Source organism: Chiloscyllium plagiosum, chromosome 28 (genome assembly GCF_004010195.1).
Source record: "Chiloscyllium plagiosum isolate BGI_BamShark_2017 chromosome 28, ASM401019v2, whole genome shotgun sequence".
NCBI lineage: Eukaryota > Metazoa > Chordata > Chondrichthyes > Orectolobiformes > Hemiscylliidae > Chiloscyllium > Chiloscyllium plagiosum.
Window position 1 is genome coordinate 23,831,390 of NC_057737.1, and position 23,326 is coordinate 23,854,715.

The window sequence follows — 23,326 nt, forward strand, 5'->3', positions numbered from 1 at the left end:
CTGATGAAGGAGCAGCGCTCTGAAAGCTAGTGCTTCCAAAGAAACCTGTTGGAGTATAACGTGGTGTTGTGTGATTTTTAGCTTTGTACACCCCAATTCAGCACTGGCATCTCCAAATCAGAATTAATTTATCTTTATCCACCCGGCTTTCTCCTGCTATTATCTTGAAGGCTTCAATCAGATCACCACTGAACCTTCTAAATTCTCAAGAAGACAGGCCTAATTCTCGAGAAGACAGGCCTAATTTGTGAAATTACTCCTCATAACTTAACTACTGAAGTCCAGATATCATTCTTGTAAACCTATGTTGTCCAAGGCCAGTATATTCTTCCCAGAGGATAATTCCCAGATCTGCTTATAGTATTTGAGGTAGTGTTTAACCAGGATTTTGTATAACTGCAACATAATTTCTATATCCTTGTAGTCCAGACCACTAGAAATATTAGCTAGTGTTCCATTAACTCTCTGGATTACCTTTTGCATCTATTTGTGACATTTTCAAGATCTATACAACTGAACACCCCCAACTGTGTTTGACATCCATTATATTTAACGTTATACCATCAAGGAAGTAGCTATCCTTTTTCTGTCCAACTTTCCTTTCAAATTTTTCTCAACATGCTACCCAACCTTCGAGCTGCATTAAATGAAATGAAAGTTGTTTGTGAATTTTCTTAAAGTTAATACCAATGCATCCCAAAATCCACCATCATGATTTAGTCTTTCAAAAATATTCCATATTCAAGTATACTTTCCAAAAGCAATTATTTGGATTTGCTGAAAACTTGTAAGTTGACTACAAACTCACACTGAAGTCTTCAAGGTAATTTATTTGCTGGAATTGGTTGTCTACCTAAGGGTCAGGCTTAGTATAATATGAAATTATTGTTGCTCAGCAACATATCCCTTGGCAAGGTCAATACAAAATAGACTCAGAGTTCTGGTGACTCAGGATAATTAAGTGAGGAAGTATCCTTTTAAGGTAAACTATCCTTTCCAATGTTTAAAAAGTTTTGCCTTGCAAAGTTGTCCAAATATGGTGCGACTTTACAATATTCAAAGAGATGGAAAAACATGCATGAACCTTGACAGCCATGCAAAAACCACAATCTACAATGTTGTACTTTGTGTCTTCCCATTATTTTCCACAGGAGTTAATCTGCTGATAAAGTTTAAATGAAAAATGCTCAACGCTGGATCATGGAATGCTCAAGTAATGCCAGACTTCTGATTGCACATATGAAATAACTTCCAATAAATACATTGTTCTCCACATTTTTACAAAATGGTTTCCACAAGCTCTTCATTACTATTTTAGGATAATCCATTAACTTTCTGCCTCAGTGTTGGTCTTCATTATGTCAAGCAACATTTTTTTTCATTAGTGATAGTCACCTCATTTACTCAAAGATCTTGAGTATGCATCACTTAACATAAACAGAGTCAGGAAAAAGACATATACAAGCTGATATGATTAACTATTGCACCTAGTACGAATGTTTGAACAATTCTCAAGACCTATACAAGACTTTTTTTAAATTCATGGAATGTCAACGTTGCTGGCTGTCCCTAATCACCCATAGCGCAGTTAAGAATCACACTTAGACCAGACCAGGTAAGGACACAGTTTCCTTTCCTAAAGGATATTAGTGATTTTCCACCTGACAGTCAATAGTGGTCATTATTAGACTCTTAGTTCCAGATTTTTATTGAATTAATTTGCCATGGGAGGATTTGAACCCAGGGCCCCAGAACATTACTTGGGTTTCTGGGTTAATAGTCTAACATTAATACCACTGGGCCATTATGTTGCCTAGCTCACCAACCTCTTCATGCATCACATAATAGATTAGTTACTAGCAGGGGCAGAGAGGATCTGATAACGTTTTATGACACTAGTAGTGAATGACAGATATTTTGTCAAGATCTTGTGTTTGATTTAGTGTGCACCAAATGATCTGATGGTGTTTTTAAAAAAACTTATGACAGAACTAACTGGTGCAACTTGACTATTATGTTAAATATGATTATATAATTGTACTTAACACTATCCTAAATTAGAATGTAGCAAGTTGCCAATTGGCACACTACATTATGGCAACTTGGCATTTATGAAGTAAATTCTTCAATAGCAGCATACTTTTACAGCTGCAAGAACCAATGAGTTACTCTCTTATTAAACCTCAATGTAGTCAAATTTTATATCCTAAACTGATAAGTTTAACTTCCCAGTATAATGTTGCTCACCGCATTTAAAATGATTTGGAATATTAGGAGATTACTTATTCAATTAATACCAAGAATGTCCTTGTAATTGGGATGCTTTGCTAAGTTTCAGGACATTTGCATGAACAATATTAAACTGTAAAAAGGAAAGGGAGAGAGTTGTAATTTGACTAAAAGGTGAAGGTGTAAATAAATAAAAGGTACACCTTTCCATAAAATATGCCGCTAGTGCTTTAGTGGTGAAAGATATTTTACAAAGTAGTCAAGTGTCTAATGAACAGCTAATGATATGATTATGCTGCTGTTCTAGGCAAACTTGAATATTTCTATCAGGACCACACCAGGCACATACCTGGAGTGGTCCATGAACTGCAAATTTGTATAATTCATTTATATCCCCCTTTTAGTGTTTGAATGCTTGAATTTTAAAATAACTAATTTATGCTTCAAACAAGAAAAAAAGGTAGCTTATGACAAACCAATTCTGTAAGTTACTTCAGTAAAATGTAATTAACTACATACACAAAGGTTTAAAGTAAGTAAACAGTTCTTCCAAAAGGTGAAAACAAGATCAGGTGCTAGTTTTCTTGCAGGGATGGCTTTTCAAAAATAAAAAGGTTTAAAACTTGAAGTCAGAATTCAGCAAATGTCACAGATTCTGTGATTCCTTTCAAAGGCAGACTAAGCAGGACAGCCTCTGGAAGGAGTTGAGACCCGTGTTTGCTTTTATAGCTCTGCAGATTGTGGCTGTTGATTGTTTGCTTCAGTGCACCAATCCTTTAGCTGGTTTGTCTCCCTCTGTCTTCCTTCAGAAAGCCCTGACCCTCTCATGATTTGGAGATGCCGGTGACAGGAAGGAGCAGCGCTCCAAAAGCTAGTGCTTCCAATTAAACCTGTTGGACTATAACCTGGTGTTGTGTGTTTTTAACTCTGACACACTCAGATAGTATCTTCTTTCTCGGATGGTGTCTCTCTTTTTTTTGCATAAAATGGCTCTGCATAGTCTGTTTGATACAGACCAAAGTCGATAAAGTGTGCCGCTGGAAAAAGCACAGCAGGTCAGGCAGCATCCGAGCAGAGTCAACACTTCATCAGTCCTGATGAAGGGTCCTGCCCGAAACGTCAACTGTCCTGCGCCTCAGGTGCTGCCTGACCAGCTGTGCATTTCCAGCACCACACTTTATTGACTCTGACTCTCCAGCATCTGCAGTCTTCACTATCTCTTCCTTGATACAGATCAAAACTTCAAACAGTTCTATCCCAAGACTGAAGAAACATGTTTCCACATTGGGCCTCAGGCACCAGACCTGTGCATTGTCTTTCAGTTCAGATAAAAGATAGTAATTAGTTATCAAGACAAATGGTATATTGGCCTTCACTGCTAGAGAATTTGAGTTCACAAGTGGGGATATCCTACTCCAGCTATACATAGTGGGCGGCACGGTGGCACAGTGGCTAGCACTGTTGCCTCACAATGCCAGAGACCCGGGTTCAATTCCCGCCTCAGGCGACTGACTGTGTGGAGTTTGCACGTTCTCCCCATGTCTGCGTGGGTTTCCTCCAGGTGCTCCGGTTTCCTCCCACAGTCCAAAGATGTGCAGGTCAGGTGAATTGGCCATGCTAAATTGCCGTAGTGTTAGGTATAGGGGTAAATGTAGGGGTATGGGTGGGTTGCGCTTCGGCGGGTCGGTGTGGACTTTTGGGCCGAAGGGCCTGTTTCCATACTGTAATGTAATCTAATCTAATAGACTTGGTGAGACTCAATCTGGAGTATTGTGGCTGTTTTAGTCTCCCTACCTAAGAAAGAATACAATTGCTATGGAAGTGTATAGCAAAGTTCATCAGGCTGACACCAAAGATAGATGGATGGATTGTCCTGTGAAGAGGGACAAGTTTGATATGGGTATGCACTAACTAGTCCTTAGAAGGATGTGAGGGGATCTGATTTAAACATATCATTTTAACAGGATAGGTTAGATGAGGGGAGGACGCTTTTCCTGGTTGGGAGGACGCTTTTCCTGGTTGGGAGTCTAGAACCAGGGGCATGGTGTATCCTGTATCCTGAGACTATTTAGGACTCAGATAGGAAAGATCTCAAAGGGTGGTGAACCTGTGGAATTCAGTACCACAGAAGGCGATGGAGACCAAGTCACTGAATATATTCAAGAAAGAGGCAGATAAATGTTTAGATTTTAAAGGCATCAAGCATAATGGAGAGGAATAGAGAGTGTGGCATTAAGATAGAGGATCAGACATGATTGTACTGAATGGCAGAGCAACTGAAAGATCCGAATAGTCCAGTCTTGCTCCTAGTTTCTATGTTAATTGTCTCAGCCATTACCTTGGCTAGCTCCCATGTCAGGTTGTGATAAGCTAGGAAGAGCTAGTCCTACCTTCAGGAGAAACACTGTCAAGGGGTTTCTGTTCGCCATTGGAAATATTCATTGAATTCTGAGAAGTCTTTTGACAGTTCATCCTGAGATACAGGCAAACTAGGCCCAATACAAGCTGAAGATGGTTATGTGACTTCTGGGAACCATTTTGTATGAATCTGCACACATTGGCTCTCTTTACATCATAATGACAGTTGTCATCCTTCAAAGAGAATTCAAACATGGTAAATGGACACCATCTTCTACTAAAGAGTCAATACCACATTGTGGGTGTATCACATCTCATGAAAGGATACTGCAGAATGAAACTCAGCCCCCAAGCTGCTTGACATTATCAATCATTGCCATTTGAAATGCTCTCAAAGAAACCAATCTCCTTCCCAAATGTGTTCCCACTGAAAGATGCAGTTCATGTTAGTTAAGCAAACATGCAACACAGGGAGTGAAAGGGTTTAAAAGGTGATTCTTAATTCAGCAAGCTAACTGTTATTCAAGCATACATTGAGTTATTGTAAAGATCTTCTTTCCCATTATTTGATATTAATGTTATTATTAAAATGATTGCAAGACCAATTTGTCTGGTTATCAGCAATGTAATCACGTCATGTGTTGTGACATCAAGACAACACTGGCACTCAACATTCTGCTATTTGTGCTGGTCCCCTTCCCCATCCAGAACATAACAGGCTGCCTATGAGTGAAAGAAAATATTTCTAGCAGTCCATCACTAACACAAAGTTGAAACCAGAAATCACAAAGCCAACCATGGAATAACAAAAAAGACCTAGAGATTATCTACCACCTCTCCCTGTTTAGTAATGAGAGGTCAGCAACTTGGAATGTTAAATCCTTTTCCCTCCTTACAGATATTGCCAAACTTGCTGTATGTGTACACCCTTCCTTCTTTTCTCTTGTCCCAGAAAATGATAAGCTGCTGAAAAGCACTTAACAACAACCAGCCTATAAGAAAGAGGTGAATATTTTATATTGAGCTTCTGCACGATTATTATATAATTCACTGCTTGAGTCAAGGGCAATTCACAGCAGGATTTTATAACAAGCACTGGATCATTAATATTTGATTCAGGTTTTGCATCCTCCTGGTGTTCTCTGGATGCCCAAAAGAAGCCTAATCCAAAAGATGACAGTGGACATCTGATGCAATACTCACGCATGTACCATTTACTACGATGGGTCTGAAAGTGTATGTTTCACACCTAAAACCAAGGCTAAACCCTGGACTAACCTGGAAATAACTGATTCAAGGCCTGATTGGCAAGGGTCACTGAGTAAGGTTTTCCCAAAAAGAACATATGATTACCCAACATGAAGCAGATTGTTTTCAATGGCCAGGACAGAACAGAACCCTGCTGGCAATGATTCGTTCTGTGCTGTTCAAGCATATCCACAGCATGGTATGAAGCAAAGCTTTGTACATGAAACGTTGCATTTCCTGTTTATTGTGTAAAATATTCTAAGTAGTTGAGGTTCCGTTATTTCTCTTATTGGAGATCTGAAGGAGAACATAAAGAAAGAAAAGCATAGTCATTTAAATGAAGTGGTAGCAGTGCTGTTGTAATATTCAACTAAAGAGAGAGGTTTTAGAATTTTCAGATCTTGAATTTGGATATTTCTTTCATTCGTTTACAGGATATGGAAATCACTGGGACAGTCAATGTTTACCACCCATCCCTAACTGCCCTAGAGAAGTTGGTAGGAAGACACCTTCTTGAACCACTGCAATCTGAATGTGGTAGATACACCTAGAGTGTGTGCGGTTGTGAGTTTTGACCCAGGGACAGTGAAGGAACAGTGAGACAGTTCCAAGTCACACCAGCGTGGTTCAGATGGGAAGTTGTTAAGCTAAACACTGGAGCTTGCAGTTTCAAGAGGTTCAATGAGTGAAGCCTTTGGAAAGCTGCTTCAGTGCATCTTGTTGGGGGGTACACACTGCAGCCACAGTGCACCAGTGATGGAGAGAGTAAATGTTTTTAAGAGCTGGACGGGGTGCCAAACAAATGGCTGCTCTGTGCTGGCGGCTGCCTATTCATTCTGTAAGGAAGATTTTGTAATATGGATATCATTTATTCTGAAGACTTGGGTGGTGTCAAAAAATATGAATTAATACAGTCCCTCACTTTTTGTGTCTTTGATAGTCACAATGGAATTCATTTCATTGTTTACTCATTGCACTTTCTAACTCTAGCCATTTAGGGTGAATAAAATAAATTATAAGGTCGATTTTTAAATCTGTGACTTCTGGCTCTACTCTTACCTGCCTGCTTATTTACCTGCTCGTATTGATCAAGCCTTGATAAAAAACCACTTCTGGGGCTAAAGGTATTTTTTTAACTAGAAAAATGGCTAAATATTGTGGATGCAAGATATCAGAATCAAACACAGAGAATGCTGGAGAAACTCAGCAGGCCTGGCAGCTACTGTGAAGAGAGAAACAGAGTTAATGTCTCGAGTCCAGTATGACTCTTCTTCATACCAGACATGCAATATTAACCGGTTTCTCTCTCCACAGATGCTGCCAACTGTGTTGTGCTTCTCCAGCACTTATCTCTGGTTGTTTCATACTTCAGCTAGACTTGGCTAACTAATTGAGATTGAAACTAAACAAAGGGAGGGGAATAAACTGAAAGAAAGACCCCAAAATTTGGATCCATATATTAAAAAGGGTGATAACAGATGCAGTTATGTTGTGGAATATTCTGTGCGAATATCTTTTCATAATGGACAGCAGAAGTAGAGAGGTTTTTCACAATGGACAGAAGTGGCTGTGACTGATCAATCAAGAGGCAGTATTAATGATTGCCTACAGAGAGCTCCGTAATCATTTTAATTGAATGCTTCAGTGTCAGTTTTTGCTCCAGTATAATCTTATGCTGTGATATAATGCATGCTATTACAAAGATACTGGAGAGTCAGCTTGACTCAGTTGGTAGCATGTTCAGCCTAGATCATAAAGCATGTCACACCTGGACTCAAGCCAGTCAGCCAGCCTGACATTGCAGCGACAGTAATGAGGGATGGCACATTCAACCTGAAGCTCTGTCTGCCTGCTCAGGAATCTGCTGAAGATAAACGAGGAGATGCCTGAGTCAATTGTGGAAACACAAGAGTGATTAGGCAAAAGAGCATCCTTCACCTGAAACCATCTCATTTAAAAATGGTCAAGACAATCCTGACTCATTGAAACAATCTGAGAACAAGCTGTCCAACAGGTAAGTATTACTGGGTGGGGGGAATGCAGAATGATCCACAGCATTGAAGCAAGGGTGGACTTCAGGGGGCTCTGGGCCAGAGTATTCTTGTAGAGACTATGTAGCATTGCTCCTCCTTGCAGCCCCATCCCAAAAAACAAACTCTATGAAATCGGTCAGAGCACTTCCATTTTATCATATATTAGCACAGCTCTGCAACACTGCTGCCAGCTTCCCTCAAATCTTTCGGCTATTTTAGAGCCTTAGTTACACCAAGGAATTGGGAGTTTAAATTGCCAATTGTATCATAGCAATTAAAAAACAGTTGCATATGAATCCGTTGTCCATTGACCATTTTGCCGGTAGGGGCTGTGAACACTTTTTAAACAATAGAATAATGTCGAAGCAGTTGCAAGTACAAAAGGTGCTATGCCTCTGAATGTTGGGGTCATGATTTAATCAGAGGTTCGTCTTTGTCCCGGTATATGAGGCTGCACTTGAGTGGGTTTGATCAGTTCTCAGGCAAAGGGATTGAGCACGATATTAATGCAAAGCTTTCTGACTCCATGACAGGCTAGTCTAACATCAGTTAGCTGCTTTTCTTAAACCTTGATATATCCAAGTGATGATAGATGGTACAGATAACGATTACAGAGAGGTTTGCTGCACAAACCACTTGGTATCATTGACTGCTGCAGGATGCATAGCCACACAAGGCGAACAAGCCTGATAATGGAGGATTTCAAGACCAACACAAAACTGAACTGATGAAAAACTGGTCATCAATGGGCCCAACAACAATGCCAATTTTACCAGTCTTCATCATGAGAGCAAATTTTGAAGAATTCTATTTGTAATAATTGGTATGAATATATTTGAGAGATTTGGGAAAGTGTCCCCCCCCTCCCCCAAGTGAATTGTTGCCTTTCTGATGCATTATATTAGATCTCACTATGAGGGGAAGAAGCCTTCCTTTAAAATACTGTTTTTCTCTCTTTATGTTCTCCTTCAGATCTCCAGAAGGAAAGGAACCCCAACAACTTCGAACATTTTACACAATATTCTCAGAACAATCTTTGGCACCTAGTTTATAAGCAAATTCTTAGTAGGTTTAATGTTAGAAGTCCTGTTCTGTCAAGGGGAGGGAAAATTAATTCCTCAAAGTGTTCGCTGCTGTTTCTTTATTTCCAAGCTACAACTGACTGGCAAGGAATTAGCACAACTGAGGAAGCAAACAGGTTTGTGATGCTGACCAGGGATGTACATAGTGGCTAGTCAACAAGCTGGTTCAAGGGGCCGAATGGTCTACTTCCATCCCTAGTTTGTATTTTTATAAAAGCAAAAAAGCACCAATTGGTGTGATGGGAGATAAAGCCTTGGAATACTAAATCAAGAGTTAACTATAGACTAACTGTCAAACAATAGTATTAGAGGAGAGGGATAACCTGACCAAACGCATACAGAAATATCATTCAAATATGTTAAGCATTCATGCATTCAAATCAGCAGCAGAAATTTCAAAGCACAATCTCAAAGCTTAGTTTACTACAATTGCTCTGCATAGTTCAGGACAAGGCATTATTAGCACCAATAACCTAGCAGCATGAAGACAGGCCAACAGATCAATGAGAAGTTTTCAATAAGATGCAATCCCTATGTGCATCCTACACCATTTATGAACCCACACTCTTAAGTATCTTCAATTGTTTGGCTTTCCTGATTATAAATGTTGAAGAAAATTGAAATATAACATTAGCAATCGTTCACAATAAATATTATTCTGGGATAATTTAATATCATATACAACACTGGTTGCTTACTCAGAAAAAATAATTAATGGCTTTGGGCCTAAATATATGATGACACTGGAGGCGAAGCTCTGAATAAAACCATTATGCAATGGCCACACAATTTAATCAGTCTGAGATTTTCTGTATCGTCATGAATCTAAGTTGGCTCCACAAATTAGCTGTTAGTAGACAGGTCAGAATGTGTACAGCAAGATTTTGAGAATTTAATTGCAGGCAGAAAATAACTCTCATTACTCAGATCACTCCTATTTCATTAACTGTCAATACACATTTGGGCTGTTAAAATGCTTGATGTGCATTTTATATCATTAAAGGCTACACAAGAAAAATGGACATCATTAAATTCAGTCCCTATTTTGGTTCACTGGTAAATCAGGATCTCAGGCTGAAGACAGCTCAACAAGTCTTCCCATTTGCTGTCTGGAAAAGAAACTAACTGACAACAGTGGTTATTGATTTCTTCAGAATAAATAGCACTTCCACAAACCTCGTGCATCGAAGAATTCATCCTCTGAGCTGTCGCCAGAGTCATGCACGTTATTCTGCATCCGCCACTGTGAGTTACTGTGTCGGCAAAAGGCAGCTGTAATAGGAAGAGAGAAATCAGTCAGAGGAAACTCGCCCTCCTATTATCCAGAGCGAACACTGAGGTATTAATGAAATTAATGCCTTTCCACAAATGAATATCACTTTCAAATATAACGCTAAGTAATAGAAAGCCATTAGATTAGTTTACTTACAGTGTGGAAACAGACCCTTCAGCCCAACAAGTCCACACCGACCCTCCAAAGAGCAACCCACCCAAACCCATTCCCTGACAGTTACCCCTTCACCTAACACTATGGGCAATTTAGCATGGCCAATTCACCTAACCTGCACATTTTTGGACTGTAGGAGGAAACCGGAGAACCCGGAGGAAACCCACGCAGACCCGGAAGAACGTGCAAACTCCACACGGACAGTTGCCTGAGGCGGGAATTGAACCCGGGTCTCTGATACTGTGAGGCAGCAGTGCTAATCACTGTGCCACCGTGCCGCCCCATGTTAGTATATAGTAAGCAGCCTTGAGAAGATTCCTTAGTCAACTACCTTTGTGTAATGTAGACATGAACCTTATATTTCTTTGGCCAAGTTCAATTTCCAACAAGCTTTTTGGAAAGTTTTCTGCCAGGACGTCTTTCTCAGAGTATCTTACCGAACTCACATCATTAACTATCTAACCTGCTCCTATGGCATCTGTTCCACATGATTCCAGCCACATGTGAGCACGCATTATTCACAGAACAACTCGCCATTTACTGGATGCCCGCCAAAACACTGGCATCCCTGGCACACGACATCCTCGAAAAGCCGCCATGCACCGAGAGAAGCATTGACAATGCAGTGCTGCCCCTCACCATTAGCCTAATGGTACACAGTCTCCAAAAAGCCATGCCACTCACAGCATGTAGCTGGCATGGCTGACTCTCGCTCACACATACATTATTTCATCTTCATCACCATTTACCCATCATACCACACATTTTAGCTGGCCATGGATACATCCCATCTGAACACTCCACCCCCAACATCCAGTGCAGGCCCACATCTAGTCATGGTTCGAACTGAGATAACTGACCTCCAACAACCACAACCATCTTCCTATGTGCCAGGTATGACTCCAACCAGCAGACAGTTTGCCCCTTTGATACCCATTGACTCCAGTTTCGCAAGGGCTCCTTGATGCCAGAATCGGTTGAAAGCAGCCATGATGTCAGGAGCTGTCACTTTCACCGCCCCTCTGGAATTCAGCTCTCTTGTCCATGTTTGAACCAAGGCTGTAATGTGGTCAGGAGCGGAATGGCCCTGGCGGAACCCAAACTGGATGTCACTGAGCAGATGCTGCTTGATGGCACCATTGATGAGACCTTCCATCACTTACTGATGATCAAGAGAAATTAATTGGGTTGGATTTGCCTGGGCAACTTTCCACATTGTCAGGTCAATGCAACTGTACTGGAACAGATTGGCTAGGGGAGTGGCAAATTCTGGAGCACGAGTCTTCAGTAATATTGCCAGAATGTTGGCAGGGTCAACTGCCTTTGCAGTGTCTCCGATCGTTTCTTGATATCACATGGAATGAATTGAATGAACTAAGACTGGCATCTTTGATGCGGGGAACAAGTGTAGGAGGCTGAGTTGGATCATTCACTTAATATCCACTCAAAAGATTGCTTATCTTTTGCACTGATTTACTGGGCTTTTCCATCATTGAGGATAGAGATGTGAATAGTTCACTTGACTACCACCATTCACAACTGGATGTGGCCGGGCTGCAGAGCTTACATCTGATCCATTGGTTGTGGGCTCTGCCCGTCACTTGCTACAAATGCCATTTGTATGCAAGTATCCCTGTGTAGTAGCTTCACCAGGTTGACACCTCATTTTTAGGTATGCCTAGGCTCTAAGCGGTGGATTCTTAGGGTGCAGGACTCTCAGTGGAAATGCAAAAAGTGAAAGAGATTCTTAGATGTGGAAGGAGTCATTATTGGCATACCCTGCAACTGACGCCTGCACACACTCTTCCATTGAGTGAGACATACAGAACCCTGATAACAAAGAGCTTCTCTCCACCATTAAAACAGCTTCAGCCTCAATGTGCGCAGGAAGCTGATGAGGTTGCCGTGCGGCTGTGTAATAAACACACTAAACCAAAAAGGGACTGCCATTCAACTCCTCACTGCATTCAGTATGGATCATCAGTATATGTGCACCACAGATGAATCAGCAAAGATGTGCAGCTCCCACAGCACCCTTGGAAGTTTCACAAATAACATTAAAAATCGCACAACACCAGATTATAGTCCAACAGGTTTAATTGGAAGCACTTACTTTCGGAGCGCTGCTCCTTCATCAACCACCTGATGAAGGAGCGTCGCTCCGAAAGCAAGTGCTTCCAATTAAACCTGTTGGACTACAATCTGGTGTTGTGTGATTTTTAACTTTGTATACACCCCAGTCCAACACCAGCATCTCCAAATCATCACAAATAATGGTTCACCTTATGGCCAGAATTGGTCTTTCTTTAATGTCATTGCCACTAACTTAACCATCATTGATATGCCTTTTCAAGCAGCCATGACATGATACAAATCACCTTTGACCAGCATTTGACTCCTAAGTATCTTCACCTGCCAGTCGGCATTGGAGTTATTGCAAATGCAATGACACAGCCATTTGCAAATGGCTGCTTCATGTATTTACCCCTCAAATATTCTAATATCTAAATATGTAAGTTAGCTTGCTGAATTTGAAGGTTTGTTTTCAGACATTTCGTCACCATACTAGGTAACATCATCAGTGAGAGTCTCTGGTGAAGTGCTGGTGGTTTGTCCCGCCTCTCTATTTATAGTTTCCTGCTAGTCTGTCCAATGTAGTGTTTTGTTTTTACAGTTCTTGCATGGTATCTTGTAAATGACAAGAAATGCAAAAAAACACGACATCGGACAAACTAGAAGGAAACTTGCCACCAGGATACATGAACGCCAACTGGCCACCAAAAGACACGACCCACTATCACTAGTTTCTATACATACAGACAAAGAAGGACACCACTTTGACTGGGACAACACACACTCCTTAGGACAGGCAAAACAAAGACAAGCACAAGAAGTCTTAGAGGCATGGCATTCTAACCAGAACTACATCAATAAATACATCGATTTAGACCCTATCTAACAACCCTAGAAAAAAAGAACCGGAAATGACATCACCCACCTTAAGAAACCTATAAATAGAGAGGCAGAACATACCACCAGCACTTCACCAGAAACTCTCACTGACGATGTTACCTAGTCATGGTCATGAAACATCTGTAAATAAACCTTCAAGCTCAGCTACAAATCTTCTCAAAAAATCCCAATATCTCATAGATGTGGATCACGTGATTTTACCCATTGAACTGACACTGACTCTGCCCACCCTGGGTGCAGTTCATGCCATTTTCTAGTAGCACTTCACATTTAGAGAAAGGAAGGTGATGGCAGGGAATGCAGCTCAGGGTGGGTACCATCAGCACAGGGCCCTGCCTGGTCACCAGATACCCCTCTATGAGCCTTCATGTCCCCTTTTACCTAGCACCACCCCAACAGCCCATTCCCACTCAGTCCCCTGCCTATGTGAAGACCCACCAGGTTGAACTTCACCTCCAATTGTCCTCATTGCCTCCTGAACCCCAAAATGACCTCTAATCCTCTCTGCTCTCCTGTGGAGGCCACAATGGCAGACACGAGCACTAACCCCATCTTCTTTCCATAGCCTACCATGCCCTCCTATACTGTACTGTGTAACCCCCATGAACCTGGAGATCCCCTCACACAATGTCGCCATCCTAGTCCTCCCCTCTGCTTCCCACTGCTATGTGGACACCCCCACCTCTATTGATATTGATCTCCCCACCCCCGACCCCTACATGCTCCCTTGCACCCTCCTGAATACTGAAAGGATCGATGCCCAGGACTTTATTTACCCTGGACCTGAGACCGTTTTCAATAAGCAACCACCAAATCTGACAGACCAGTCCCTGACTAAAGGCATACAATTCCCCTGACTGCTGTTGCTGGCTGTACAGGACTGACACTGCCCAATCCCCAGACCGTACTAGGACAGATTCCTTTGACGGTGAACATCCAAAACAGATGACTGACCATGGACAAGCTCCTAGGCTACGTGTAGACTGTGCCCTTGATTGATGGGACTAGGACCACCCTGACCAACAGCACTTCCCCCACCTTAGCTGGACTAAGGACTAGTCCTCACCCAGTTTCTGACATGGCAATTTGGCTGAAAACATATTTGGTGTGTGTTTGCCATGCAGGCAACTGGCACTTGATGTACATAACCAGCCCCCTCTTCCTGCCTGACCCCTTTCCAGAAAGATCCCTATTAACAGGCAGCCTGGTGTGTTTCCATACAAAACAACCCATCAACATGGCATTATTACAAGCCTCTGGCATTGGTCAAAGTGCCAAGGCACTAACTGGCAAGACAAGCAAGGCAAGACAGCGATGCTGCGAGTGTGCAGCTAAGCACTAAGTGAGGGGGCACTAACAGGACAAACCAGCAGCCCTGAGTTGCAGCCTGGTCCAATCCTTCAGCTGGAGACCTGTTCAAGCGGGCAAAGTGTACCTGCTACAGCCTTTCAATGCTAGTTGCCACTGCCCCCAGGCATTGCAGGTCTGTACTTGCAGAACACCCTGTCAATGTAGCAGAGGTGCCATGATGGTTCTGAGTGGTTGGCTAATACCAGGTATCAATGTCCATGGTCAAAGAGTGCAAGCAACTAATGGACATGGATCATGCCAAGATGCTGTTTAGTCTAACAAGAAGGTCATTTTGGAGAAAGTGGAGAGATGAAGCCACCAAATACCCGCTCTGGTTTTCATGTCAAGTTTTCTCAGTACCCAGCTTGCTTGGTGCGTTTGGCAAGATAGAATGCTAAATATTAAATTGGACAAATTTAGCCATTAACAAGCAATAATCACCTTTCGTTGGCAATTCACTGCTGCCAGAGAGAAATTCACCAACCCACTTGTGAAAAGTACAAAAAGAAGGAGGTGAACCCATGGGCGTACAAGTCTGAAAATGTCAGATCTCAGAAGTTAAGCAGATTTGGGTGGCATGGTGGCTCAGTGGTTAGCACTGCAGCTTCACAGCGCCAGGGACCCGGGTTCGATTCCAGCCTCGGGCAACTGTCTGTGCGGAGTCTGCACATTCTCCCCGTGTCTGCGTGGGTTTCCTCCGGGTGCTCCGGTTTCCTCCCACAGTCTAAAGATGTGCAGGTTAGGTAGACTGGCCATGCTAAATTGCCCAGAGTGTTAGGTGCATTAGTCAGGGGTAAATGGGTCTGGGTGGGTTACTCTTCGGAGGGTCAGTGTGGACTTGTTGGGCCGAAGGGCCTGTTTCCACACTGTAAGGAATCTAACTTAATCATTCTGGTTACTGCTTGGATTGGAGACTGCCTGAGAATACCATGTGTAGTAGCCATAAGAGCTCTTGTAACATAGTGACAGTGTCCCTCCCTTAGAGAGGCCTAAATTCATAGCCCTAACTCCTTCAGAGTTATGTCCAAATACATCTGAACAGGTTAATCAAAAGACGGAGTGAAATACCCCTGACCTAGAGATAGTCCTTGCTGACTTCCAATTCTACCACTAACCTTGCCAGAGCCTACATTATTTAGACTTCTACTAGATTCCTGCTTTAGATGATTTGCAATGTTTGCTTCTGAAACAGAAGCCATACAAAGTAGCTTACCTTATTTTCCTAGTTCACTCTTGCTGGGCTCCTATCACATAAAAGAGGCTTAAGCAAACAGGGAACGAGGCAATCAGATTGCTCTATTATCCAGTTTGTTGTGTAGTGATCATGCAGTCAGCAGGAGTCCCTAGTTTATGCCAATGTAGCTGCAATCAGCGAGTGGTCAACGTGCTACTTCAGGCTGCACAATTCTTGGTGTGAAGAAAAGTAAATAAGAGGTGTTCCCACTCCTCATTTTTTTTATTGGCCTGTATCAGAAGCAGTTGGTGTATGGACAATATCAGGTGTGGCTGTGTAAAACCACAATTCCAACAACCTGCTAACACCCAGCTGCATGTGAAGAACGATCATATCAGGGACACTGTGCAACTGTTCCACAAACGAGTCAACACTTCGAGAGAGAAAGCTTGATTGATTGAGGAAGAAAGAAAATTGCACCTGAATAAGTTAAAAGAATTGATAGACAATTACAGGAATCATGCTGAATATTTTTGAGGAGTCCTGTGTTAGTTATGAACATGATCATTACTGTGCAGTTCAGCTCTGTGCATTGCTCTCAGTAATGTATTTCTTTTCCCAGGGTTTGTGGTTGCTGAAAATAATTGTACTGTGTGCAAGTGATTCCCTCATCTTTATGCCCACCCAGTGTTGGCCATACTGTGTACTGGGAGAATTGCATGGTGAGTAGAGAGGATTGGCAGTGAGCTGCTTTCACACAAGGAGCTGGGTTATTTCTGAGCGACATTAGTAGTTATCCACTTGTTGATTAGATTAGATTCCCTACAGTATGGAAACTGGTCCTTCGGCCCAACAAGTCCACACTGAACCTCTGCAGAGTAGCCCACCCAGACCCATTCCCCTAACTAATGCACCTAACACTATGGGCAATTTAGCATCGCCAATTCACCTGACCTACACATCTTTGCATTGTGGGAGGAAACCTGAGCACCCGCAGAAAACCTATGCAAACACTGGGAGAAAGTGAACACTTCACCAAGCAAGTCACCCAAGGCGGGAATCGAACTCTGGTCCCTGATGTTGTGAGGTAGCAGTGCTAACCACTGAGCCACCACGCCACCCTACAGTATGGAAACAGGCCTTTCGGGTTGGGTCACCTACAGATATTGCAGGAAGATGGTCAATAGCTACTGAAAACAAAATTCCAAAAGCCTGCCACCACCCACATTAAAAGTATATTCATTGCCACTCATAACTTTTGGATCAGATTGACATTTTACATTGTGTAATGATCTCAGTTTTGAAAATCCTGGTCAAGCTGGATATTTATGGCTTCATAGACCTTTAATCATTTAAAGACAATGCATGTAACAACAAGGTTAAGAAAATAAAGAGGACTTGAGGGGTAAATTGAAACACTGACTTACTATTAAAGTGGAATATGTAATAAGAATTATGCAGGTACACCGAACAGGTAAGATACCGATTCTAAATAAACCTGCCACCTTAAAATCAATGCTACAGAATTAATGCAGCTCATTTTCTTCTTAATGTGGCTTTCCAAAACCCAACAGCTTTCTGGTTGGGGTGGCACGGTTGCTCAGTGGTTAACACTGCCACCTCACAGCACCAAGGATCTGGATTCGATTCCTTGGACAACTGTTTGTGTGGAGTTTGCACGTTCTCCCAGTGTCTGCATGAGTTTCCTCTGGGTGCCCATAGTCCCAGGGATGTGCATGCCAGGTGGATTAGCCATGGGAAATACAGAGTTACAGTGATAGGGTAGGTCTGAGTGGGATGCTTTTTGGAGGGGTTGATGTGGACTAGAAGGGCAGAACAACCTGCTTTCACATTGTCAGAATTGTAAATGCTCTTTGGACTCTGGGTTACCACAGCATCTGTGATTCTCCATCAATCTACAATCATCTCCCCCACATTAACCTTCCTCTCAGGTGGGTCATCTCCAATACTGAACCATCCTCAAGCCTGTTGTCTGTGACACAGTCATTCAAGGTGTGGGACTTGCAGCAGTATGTTAAAGGAGATCCTGCCATCAAAGTGGACTCAGCCAGTCACTTGAATGTTTGGCTGCCCAAGTGTCCCACTCACTCTGCTGGCCAGCTCACTGATTAGATTAGGTTTTAGATTAGATTAGATTACATTACATTACAGTGTGGAAACAGGCCCTTCGGCCCAACAAGTCCACACCGACCCGCCGAAGCGAAACCCACCCATACTCCTACATTTACCCCTTACCTAACACTACGGACAATTTAGCATGGCCAATTCACCTGACCCTGCACATCTTTGGACTGTGGGAGGAAACCAGAGCACCCGGAGGAAACCCACGCAGACACGGGGAGAACGTGCAAACTCCACACAGTCAGTCGCCTGAGGCGGGAATTGAACCCGGGTCTCTAGCGCTGTGAGGCAGCAGTGCTAACCACTGTGCCACCGTGCCGCCCAATTGTGATGGTTCAAATCCACCCACAAGATAGTTCAAACAATACAGTAAATCACTCAACTTTTGTAGACTCTAAGCCTACAAACCCATTGAATGCACAGAAGTCTTATAAAACTAACTTTATGAGCTCTGAGAGAACCACTTGAAATATTAACCTACCCTTTCTCAGAAGCTGAACAGTTTTCAGAACAGTTCTAATAACTTTTAACCCCATCTAAATGCCTCATCTCTCTAGACTTCAAAAGGATCAGCACTGAGTAATAAATATTGCTCAAATAATTACATATCATGACTCACCACTTAATGTTCTTAAATCAATTCACTTTGATTAAAAAGCACTTGTACTGTGAATAAAGCATAGAGATGGCCTGCAGCATACTGGACCACCAAATACACACTCCCCTATCCGCCTTGTTAGCATTCCGTAAGGACCCTTCCCTCTGGGACACCCTGGTCCACTCCTCCTTATTGCCCAACACCTCCACGACACCTTCCCATACAATCTGCCTGTTTACTTCCTCCGTCCTCACTATCCAAGGCCCCAGGGAATCTTCCCAGGTAAAGCAGTGATTTACCTCACTCAATTTAGTCTACTGTATTTGTTGCCCACAATGTGGTCTCCTCTACACTGGGGAGAGAAAACACAGACTGGAAACCACTTTGGCAGTGCACCTCTGCTCAGTCCATACAAATGATCCTGGGTTTTCAGTTGCCTGCTGCTTCAACACCTCACTGAGATTTCTATGCCAATCTCAGACCTACTGCAATGTAAATGCCAGGCCTAAGACAAGCTGGAGGAACAACACCTCATCTTCCACCTAGTTACCTTACAGCCTCAGCACTCAATGCTGAGTTTAACAATTTCAAGACACAAGCACTCTCCTCCATGTTATCAACTCCCTGCATTTCTAGGTCCTGTTTTGTATGGGTTGCTCCTGGTTTAGCTGACCAATTTTCAACTATTCCCTCACACTTCCCAATAGCACCCATTCAGCATTTATCTCCCTTCCAGCTTATCATTAGCAAACTCTTGGCCTGCTTTTCCTTTCTTTCTCTCTCTCACTGAGGGTATCATTTCTGTCTATCCGAATCACCCCCCAGCCACCGCCACCGCACGCCCCATCATCAGCACGAATACTACCATTTTCCTGTTGATGAAGGATCATCAGACTTGAAACATTAACTCTATTTCTTTCTCTAAAGATGCTGCCAAACCTGCTGAGTTTCTCCAACCCGTTCTGTTTTCAGATAGACTGAAATGTTACCTTTTCTCCTGCTGTGGCGATATCACACAGAAAAATACAAAATACTTTAAGAACTTCAGCTTTGCTGATGCGAATAAGATCAGGGGCAAGGTAGTTTATAATTTTTTTTTAAATTGTCCCTTTTGTCTCATCCATATGGGAGGATGGTCAATTGTGATTGCTCTCTATTGTCACAGTACATTTAATCACATTTTCCTCAGTCTACTTGCATTGTCTGAGAATGAGGAGAAAGTGCAGGTGTTGTTTTACTTCACTCCGCAGGTACATCTGATAACATATGAGTGCCAACAGTTCAGGCTGTGAAATGTTGCACTTTTCAATTTGAATGACATTGGCACTCCAGACAATCGTCATTGCTTTGTTGCAGCGGTCGGGCTGCAGAGACTGGCACTCCATTTGCTGACTGTTCCATTACTCTAAACAAGGCCTTCATAAAGATGTTTGGCTTCGCCTCGCTTTAAACAAAGATTTCAGAAGAGCATTTTGCTATCGACCAGGCAATTTGCTGACAACACCAGAGACCTGTGGAAGGAAGGAAGTCATGATGGACAACTTTTCCACACCTCCTGGTGGCCAGTTACAGTACAACCTACACAATCTCATCACTTGAGAGAGGAGAGGTTAAAATGTCATGACACCCACACTGGAAGAAAATGTAAATAAAAATTAATAGGTAAGATTTGCAAGTGTAATCCAGGTTCTTCTTCTTAACACCATAATGCTCATCCCAATCATATTGTCCAACTACTACAAAGGCGAGAATGAAGACAACTTGGAACAGATGATAGATAAAAACTAGGACTTTCTTTGAATAGCTCAGCTCTATTGTGGATACATTTGTAGAACATCCTTATTTTTCAATTTAGTAAACAATATTTAACAATCTTTCAAGTAACAGCACACAGAATTCAATGTACACCTAATATTTCTGCAGAATTATATTACAATCACAATTTAGTCACTTGCACGCCAGGATGTTACCCACTGAATTCATTAGGTAAATATCATCTTCTATGGTGCATCTACCTGATGAATCAGAAGTACTAAAAGAATTACAAGACAAAATAAATGTCACAATAGCTTTCTTAATATGTCTCAAAGGAGCCTAAGCAACTTTATCAACAGGGGAATTCAGTTTATATTTCCTTACTATGTGACCTAAGTTCTTAAGGGAGCAAATTACAAGGTGTCTCAGAGTATGGAGAATTCAAAGGACACTCATCTCCTGGAGCACACATCTGAAATAAAATGCAAAGGGAGAGGATATCGGATTAGAGAAGATGAAACACGTGCAGAATCTCAACTTGGGAACAGCATGAGGTACAAAGGTAACACATCTAATAAGGTATGGGAGTAGGATAAAGTGCAATAACAGCGCAGATGAACTACAATTTGAAGACAGTCTGTACAGTAGACTGATGCTAATAAAAGCCAATGAAGAATAGAATTCAAAACAAAATGGTATTTCCAAAAATTGTAACATCAGTAAAAGGATTTGGTGAAATTCTTTCTCAGTTCTCATTTACAACTCCCCAATCTCAGCAGTGGAACTTGAAGCCACAACTTTCTGAATTAAAGGCAAAGCTGTGATCAATCAGCCAAAACTTTGCTTTCTCTTTATGAAGAAAGAAGACAGATTGACTAAAAACTGCAATGACCAAGATTTGCTTTCCCTCCTGTTCTTCTCTCATTGGGGTGAAATCCTCTTTGTTAGGTGTCATTAGCACTGCCTGCAAAAATAATGAGACATCTACTTGCACTTCTGGAAGGAAGCCTTGCGAACTCTTCATCTGATTAGTCACTTGAGTAGACATCAATAAACCTTCCTCCTCTGAGAGGAGATAAAAAGATGTCAAAAAGTAATATTTGGAAATGAATGTGTAGTGACTGTAACAAGGTCAGCCAGGGGACCTCATAGAATAGGAGTTCCCTGACTGGGGCTGTTAATTTGGTCCAAATCTGCTGGTCAAGACTGGGCCCAGTACATGAAAAGAATTATTTTGTTTTCCCGGGCAAATGACAGTGGAGCAGATGAAAAGCAATGAGTACTTCTCCTGACAACTTGTGGATCTGCAGCTTTCGCAGTTATTAGGAGCCTACTTCCTTGAAGCACCAGATACTAAAACCTTTAAAGAATCGACAAATTTAGTTAAGAAATATTACGACACGAACCTCCTCTAATTCTGAGACACTATCAGTTTTACTCAGCAATTGGAGACCCAGGGAATGCATATCAAGACTTTTGACTGGCTTATGATTGGCAGAGGCATGTGACTATAGTTTAACCCTGAATGAGATACTGACAAACCATTTGTATGTGGAATTAATAATGCAACCATGCAAATGTGTCTACTGGCTAAGGCCCAAATGAACTTTAGACAGGCACTACAAATGTTCAATGACATGGTGACTCAGTGGCTAGCACTGCTGCCTCAGAGTGCCAGGGACCAGGTTCAATTCTAGCCTTGGGTAACTGTGTGGAGATTGCATATTCTTCCCATGTCTGCATGGGTTTCCTCCAGGTACTCTGGTTTCCTCCCATAGTCCAAAGATGTGGAGGTTAGGTAGATTGGCCATGTTAAATTGCCCATAGTGTCCAGGGATGTGCAAGTTAGGTGGATTAGTCCTGGGAAAAGCAGGGTTACAGGGATTGGGTAGGGGCTGGTTCTGGGTGAGATGTGCTTTAGTGGACTCAATGGCCCAGATGGCTTGTTTCCACCCTGTAGGGATTTTATAAGCCTGGTTTTATCATTGGAGAATGCGGCAAGTGGAGTTTATGTGTTGCAGAGTATTCCAATGGAAGTGGACACCATCACCAGTCTGAGGGAAGACAATTATATAGCCTCATTCAGGATAAATCCTGAACAGACAAACTCTAGGTCAGGCTACTGCAAAACCCCAAAACAATGCCAAACTTAGGACAAATGGTTAAAACTTTCTCCAGGACTAGGGCCAGCAAGCCACTGTAGTTGCTGCAGGTATGTGGACTCGAGACAGCAAGAGATCCACTAGACATAAATTGAGTAAGAGAAGTCGTAGGCTGATATCCAGGAGTGCAAACCCTGAAAAGCCCACCTACATTTGGTCTGGAACAGTTAAATTACTTAGCAACATCCAAATCAGAACCAATCAAAGTGAATGTCTAGTTAAATGGTCACGTAGTAGCAATCAAGGTCAATACCAGCGTGGTTATATAACTGATTGCAGAACTAGTCTTCAACAAAATTTGCTCTGGACTCCAACCTTTAAGTTTGAGCGAGACCTTGGCTAGACTGAGACCCTATACCGGGGCCCCTTTACAGATACAGGGTAAAACATTGGTTCCAGTCTCTTAGGAGAAGCAGCTGGCTCAGTTACCACTGACTGTAGTAAAAGTTCAGGCCCACTTGTGATGGGGTGAAATTGGTTGAGAAAGATTCACATAGATTGACTAGACATTGTTTGATCAGAAAATGACTGCATGAGTAAAGTCCTATTTAAATACTTGAACATTTTTCAAGGAAGTCTATGGACTATCAGAGAAGCCAAGGCCACCTTGCATGGTAACCAGGAAGTAATTCCACCATTCTGCAAGGCCTCTCCAGTGCCATTTGCCTTACGGGCAAAACTAAAGTCAGAAATCAGAAGGCTGGAAAGCAAATGAATCATCAAACCAGTTCAGTTTGCGAAATGGGCAGCATCAGTCATACCAAAAGTGAATCTT

General features: G+C 42.2%; 1 protein-coding gene across 3 annotated transcripts in view; it reads right to left on the reverse strand.

Moving 5' to 3' along the window:
- Positions 1 to 23,326, reverse strand: part of pitpnm3 (PITPNM family member 3) — a 658,838-nt gene that overhangs the window by 402,893 nt on the left and 232,619 nt on the right. For all 3 annotated transcript variants that reach the window (XM_043718503.1, XM_043718506.1, XM_043718505.1), the window contains exon 2: positions 10,127 to 10,222. In XM_043718503.1, the coding sequence (XP_043574438.1) occupies positions 10,127 to 10,222 (96 nt within the window). The remainder of the gene's footprint in view (positions 1 to 10,126; positions 10,223 to 23,326) is intronic.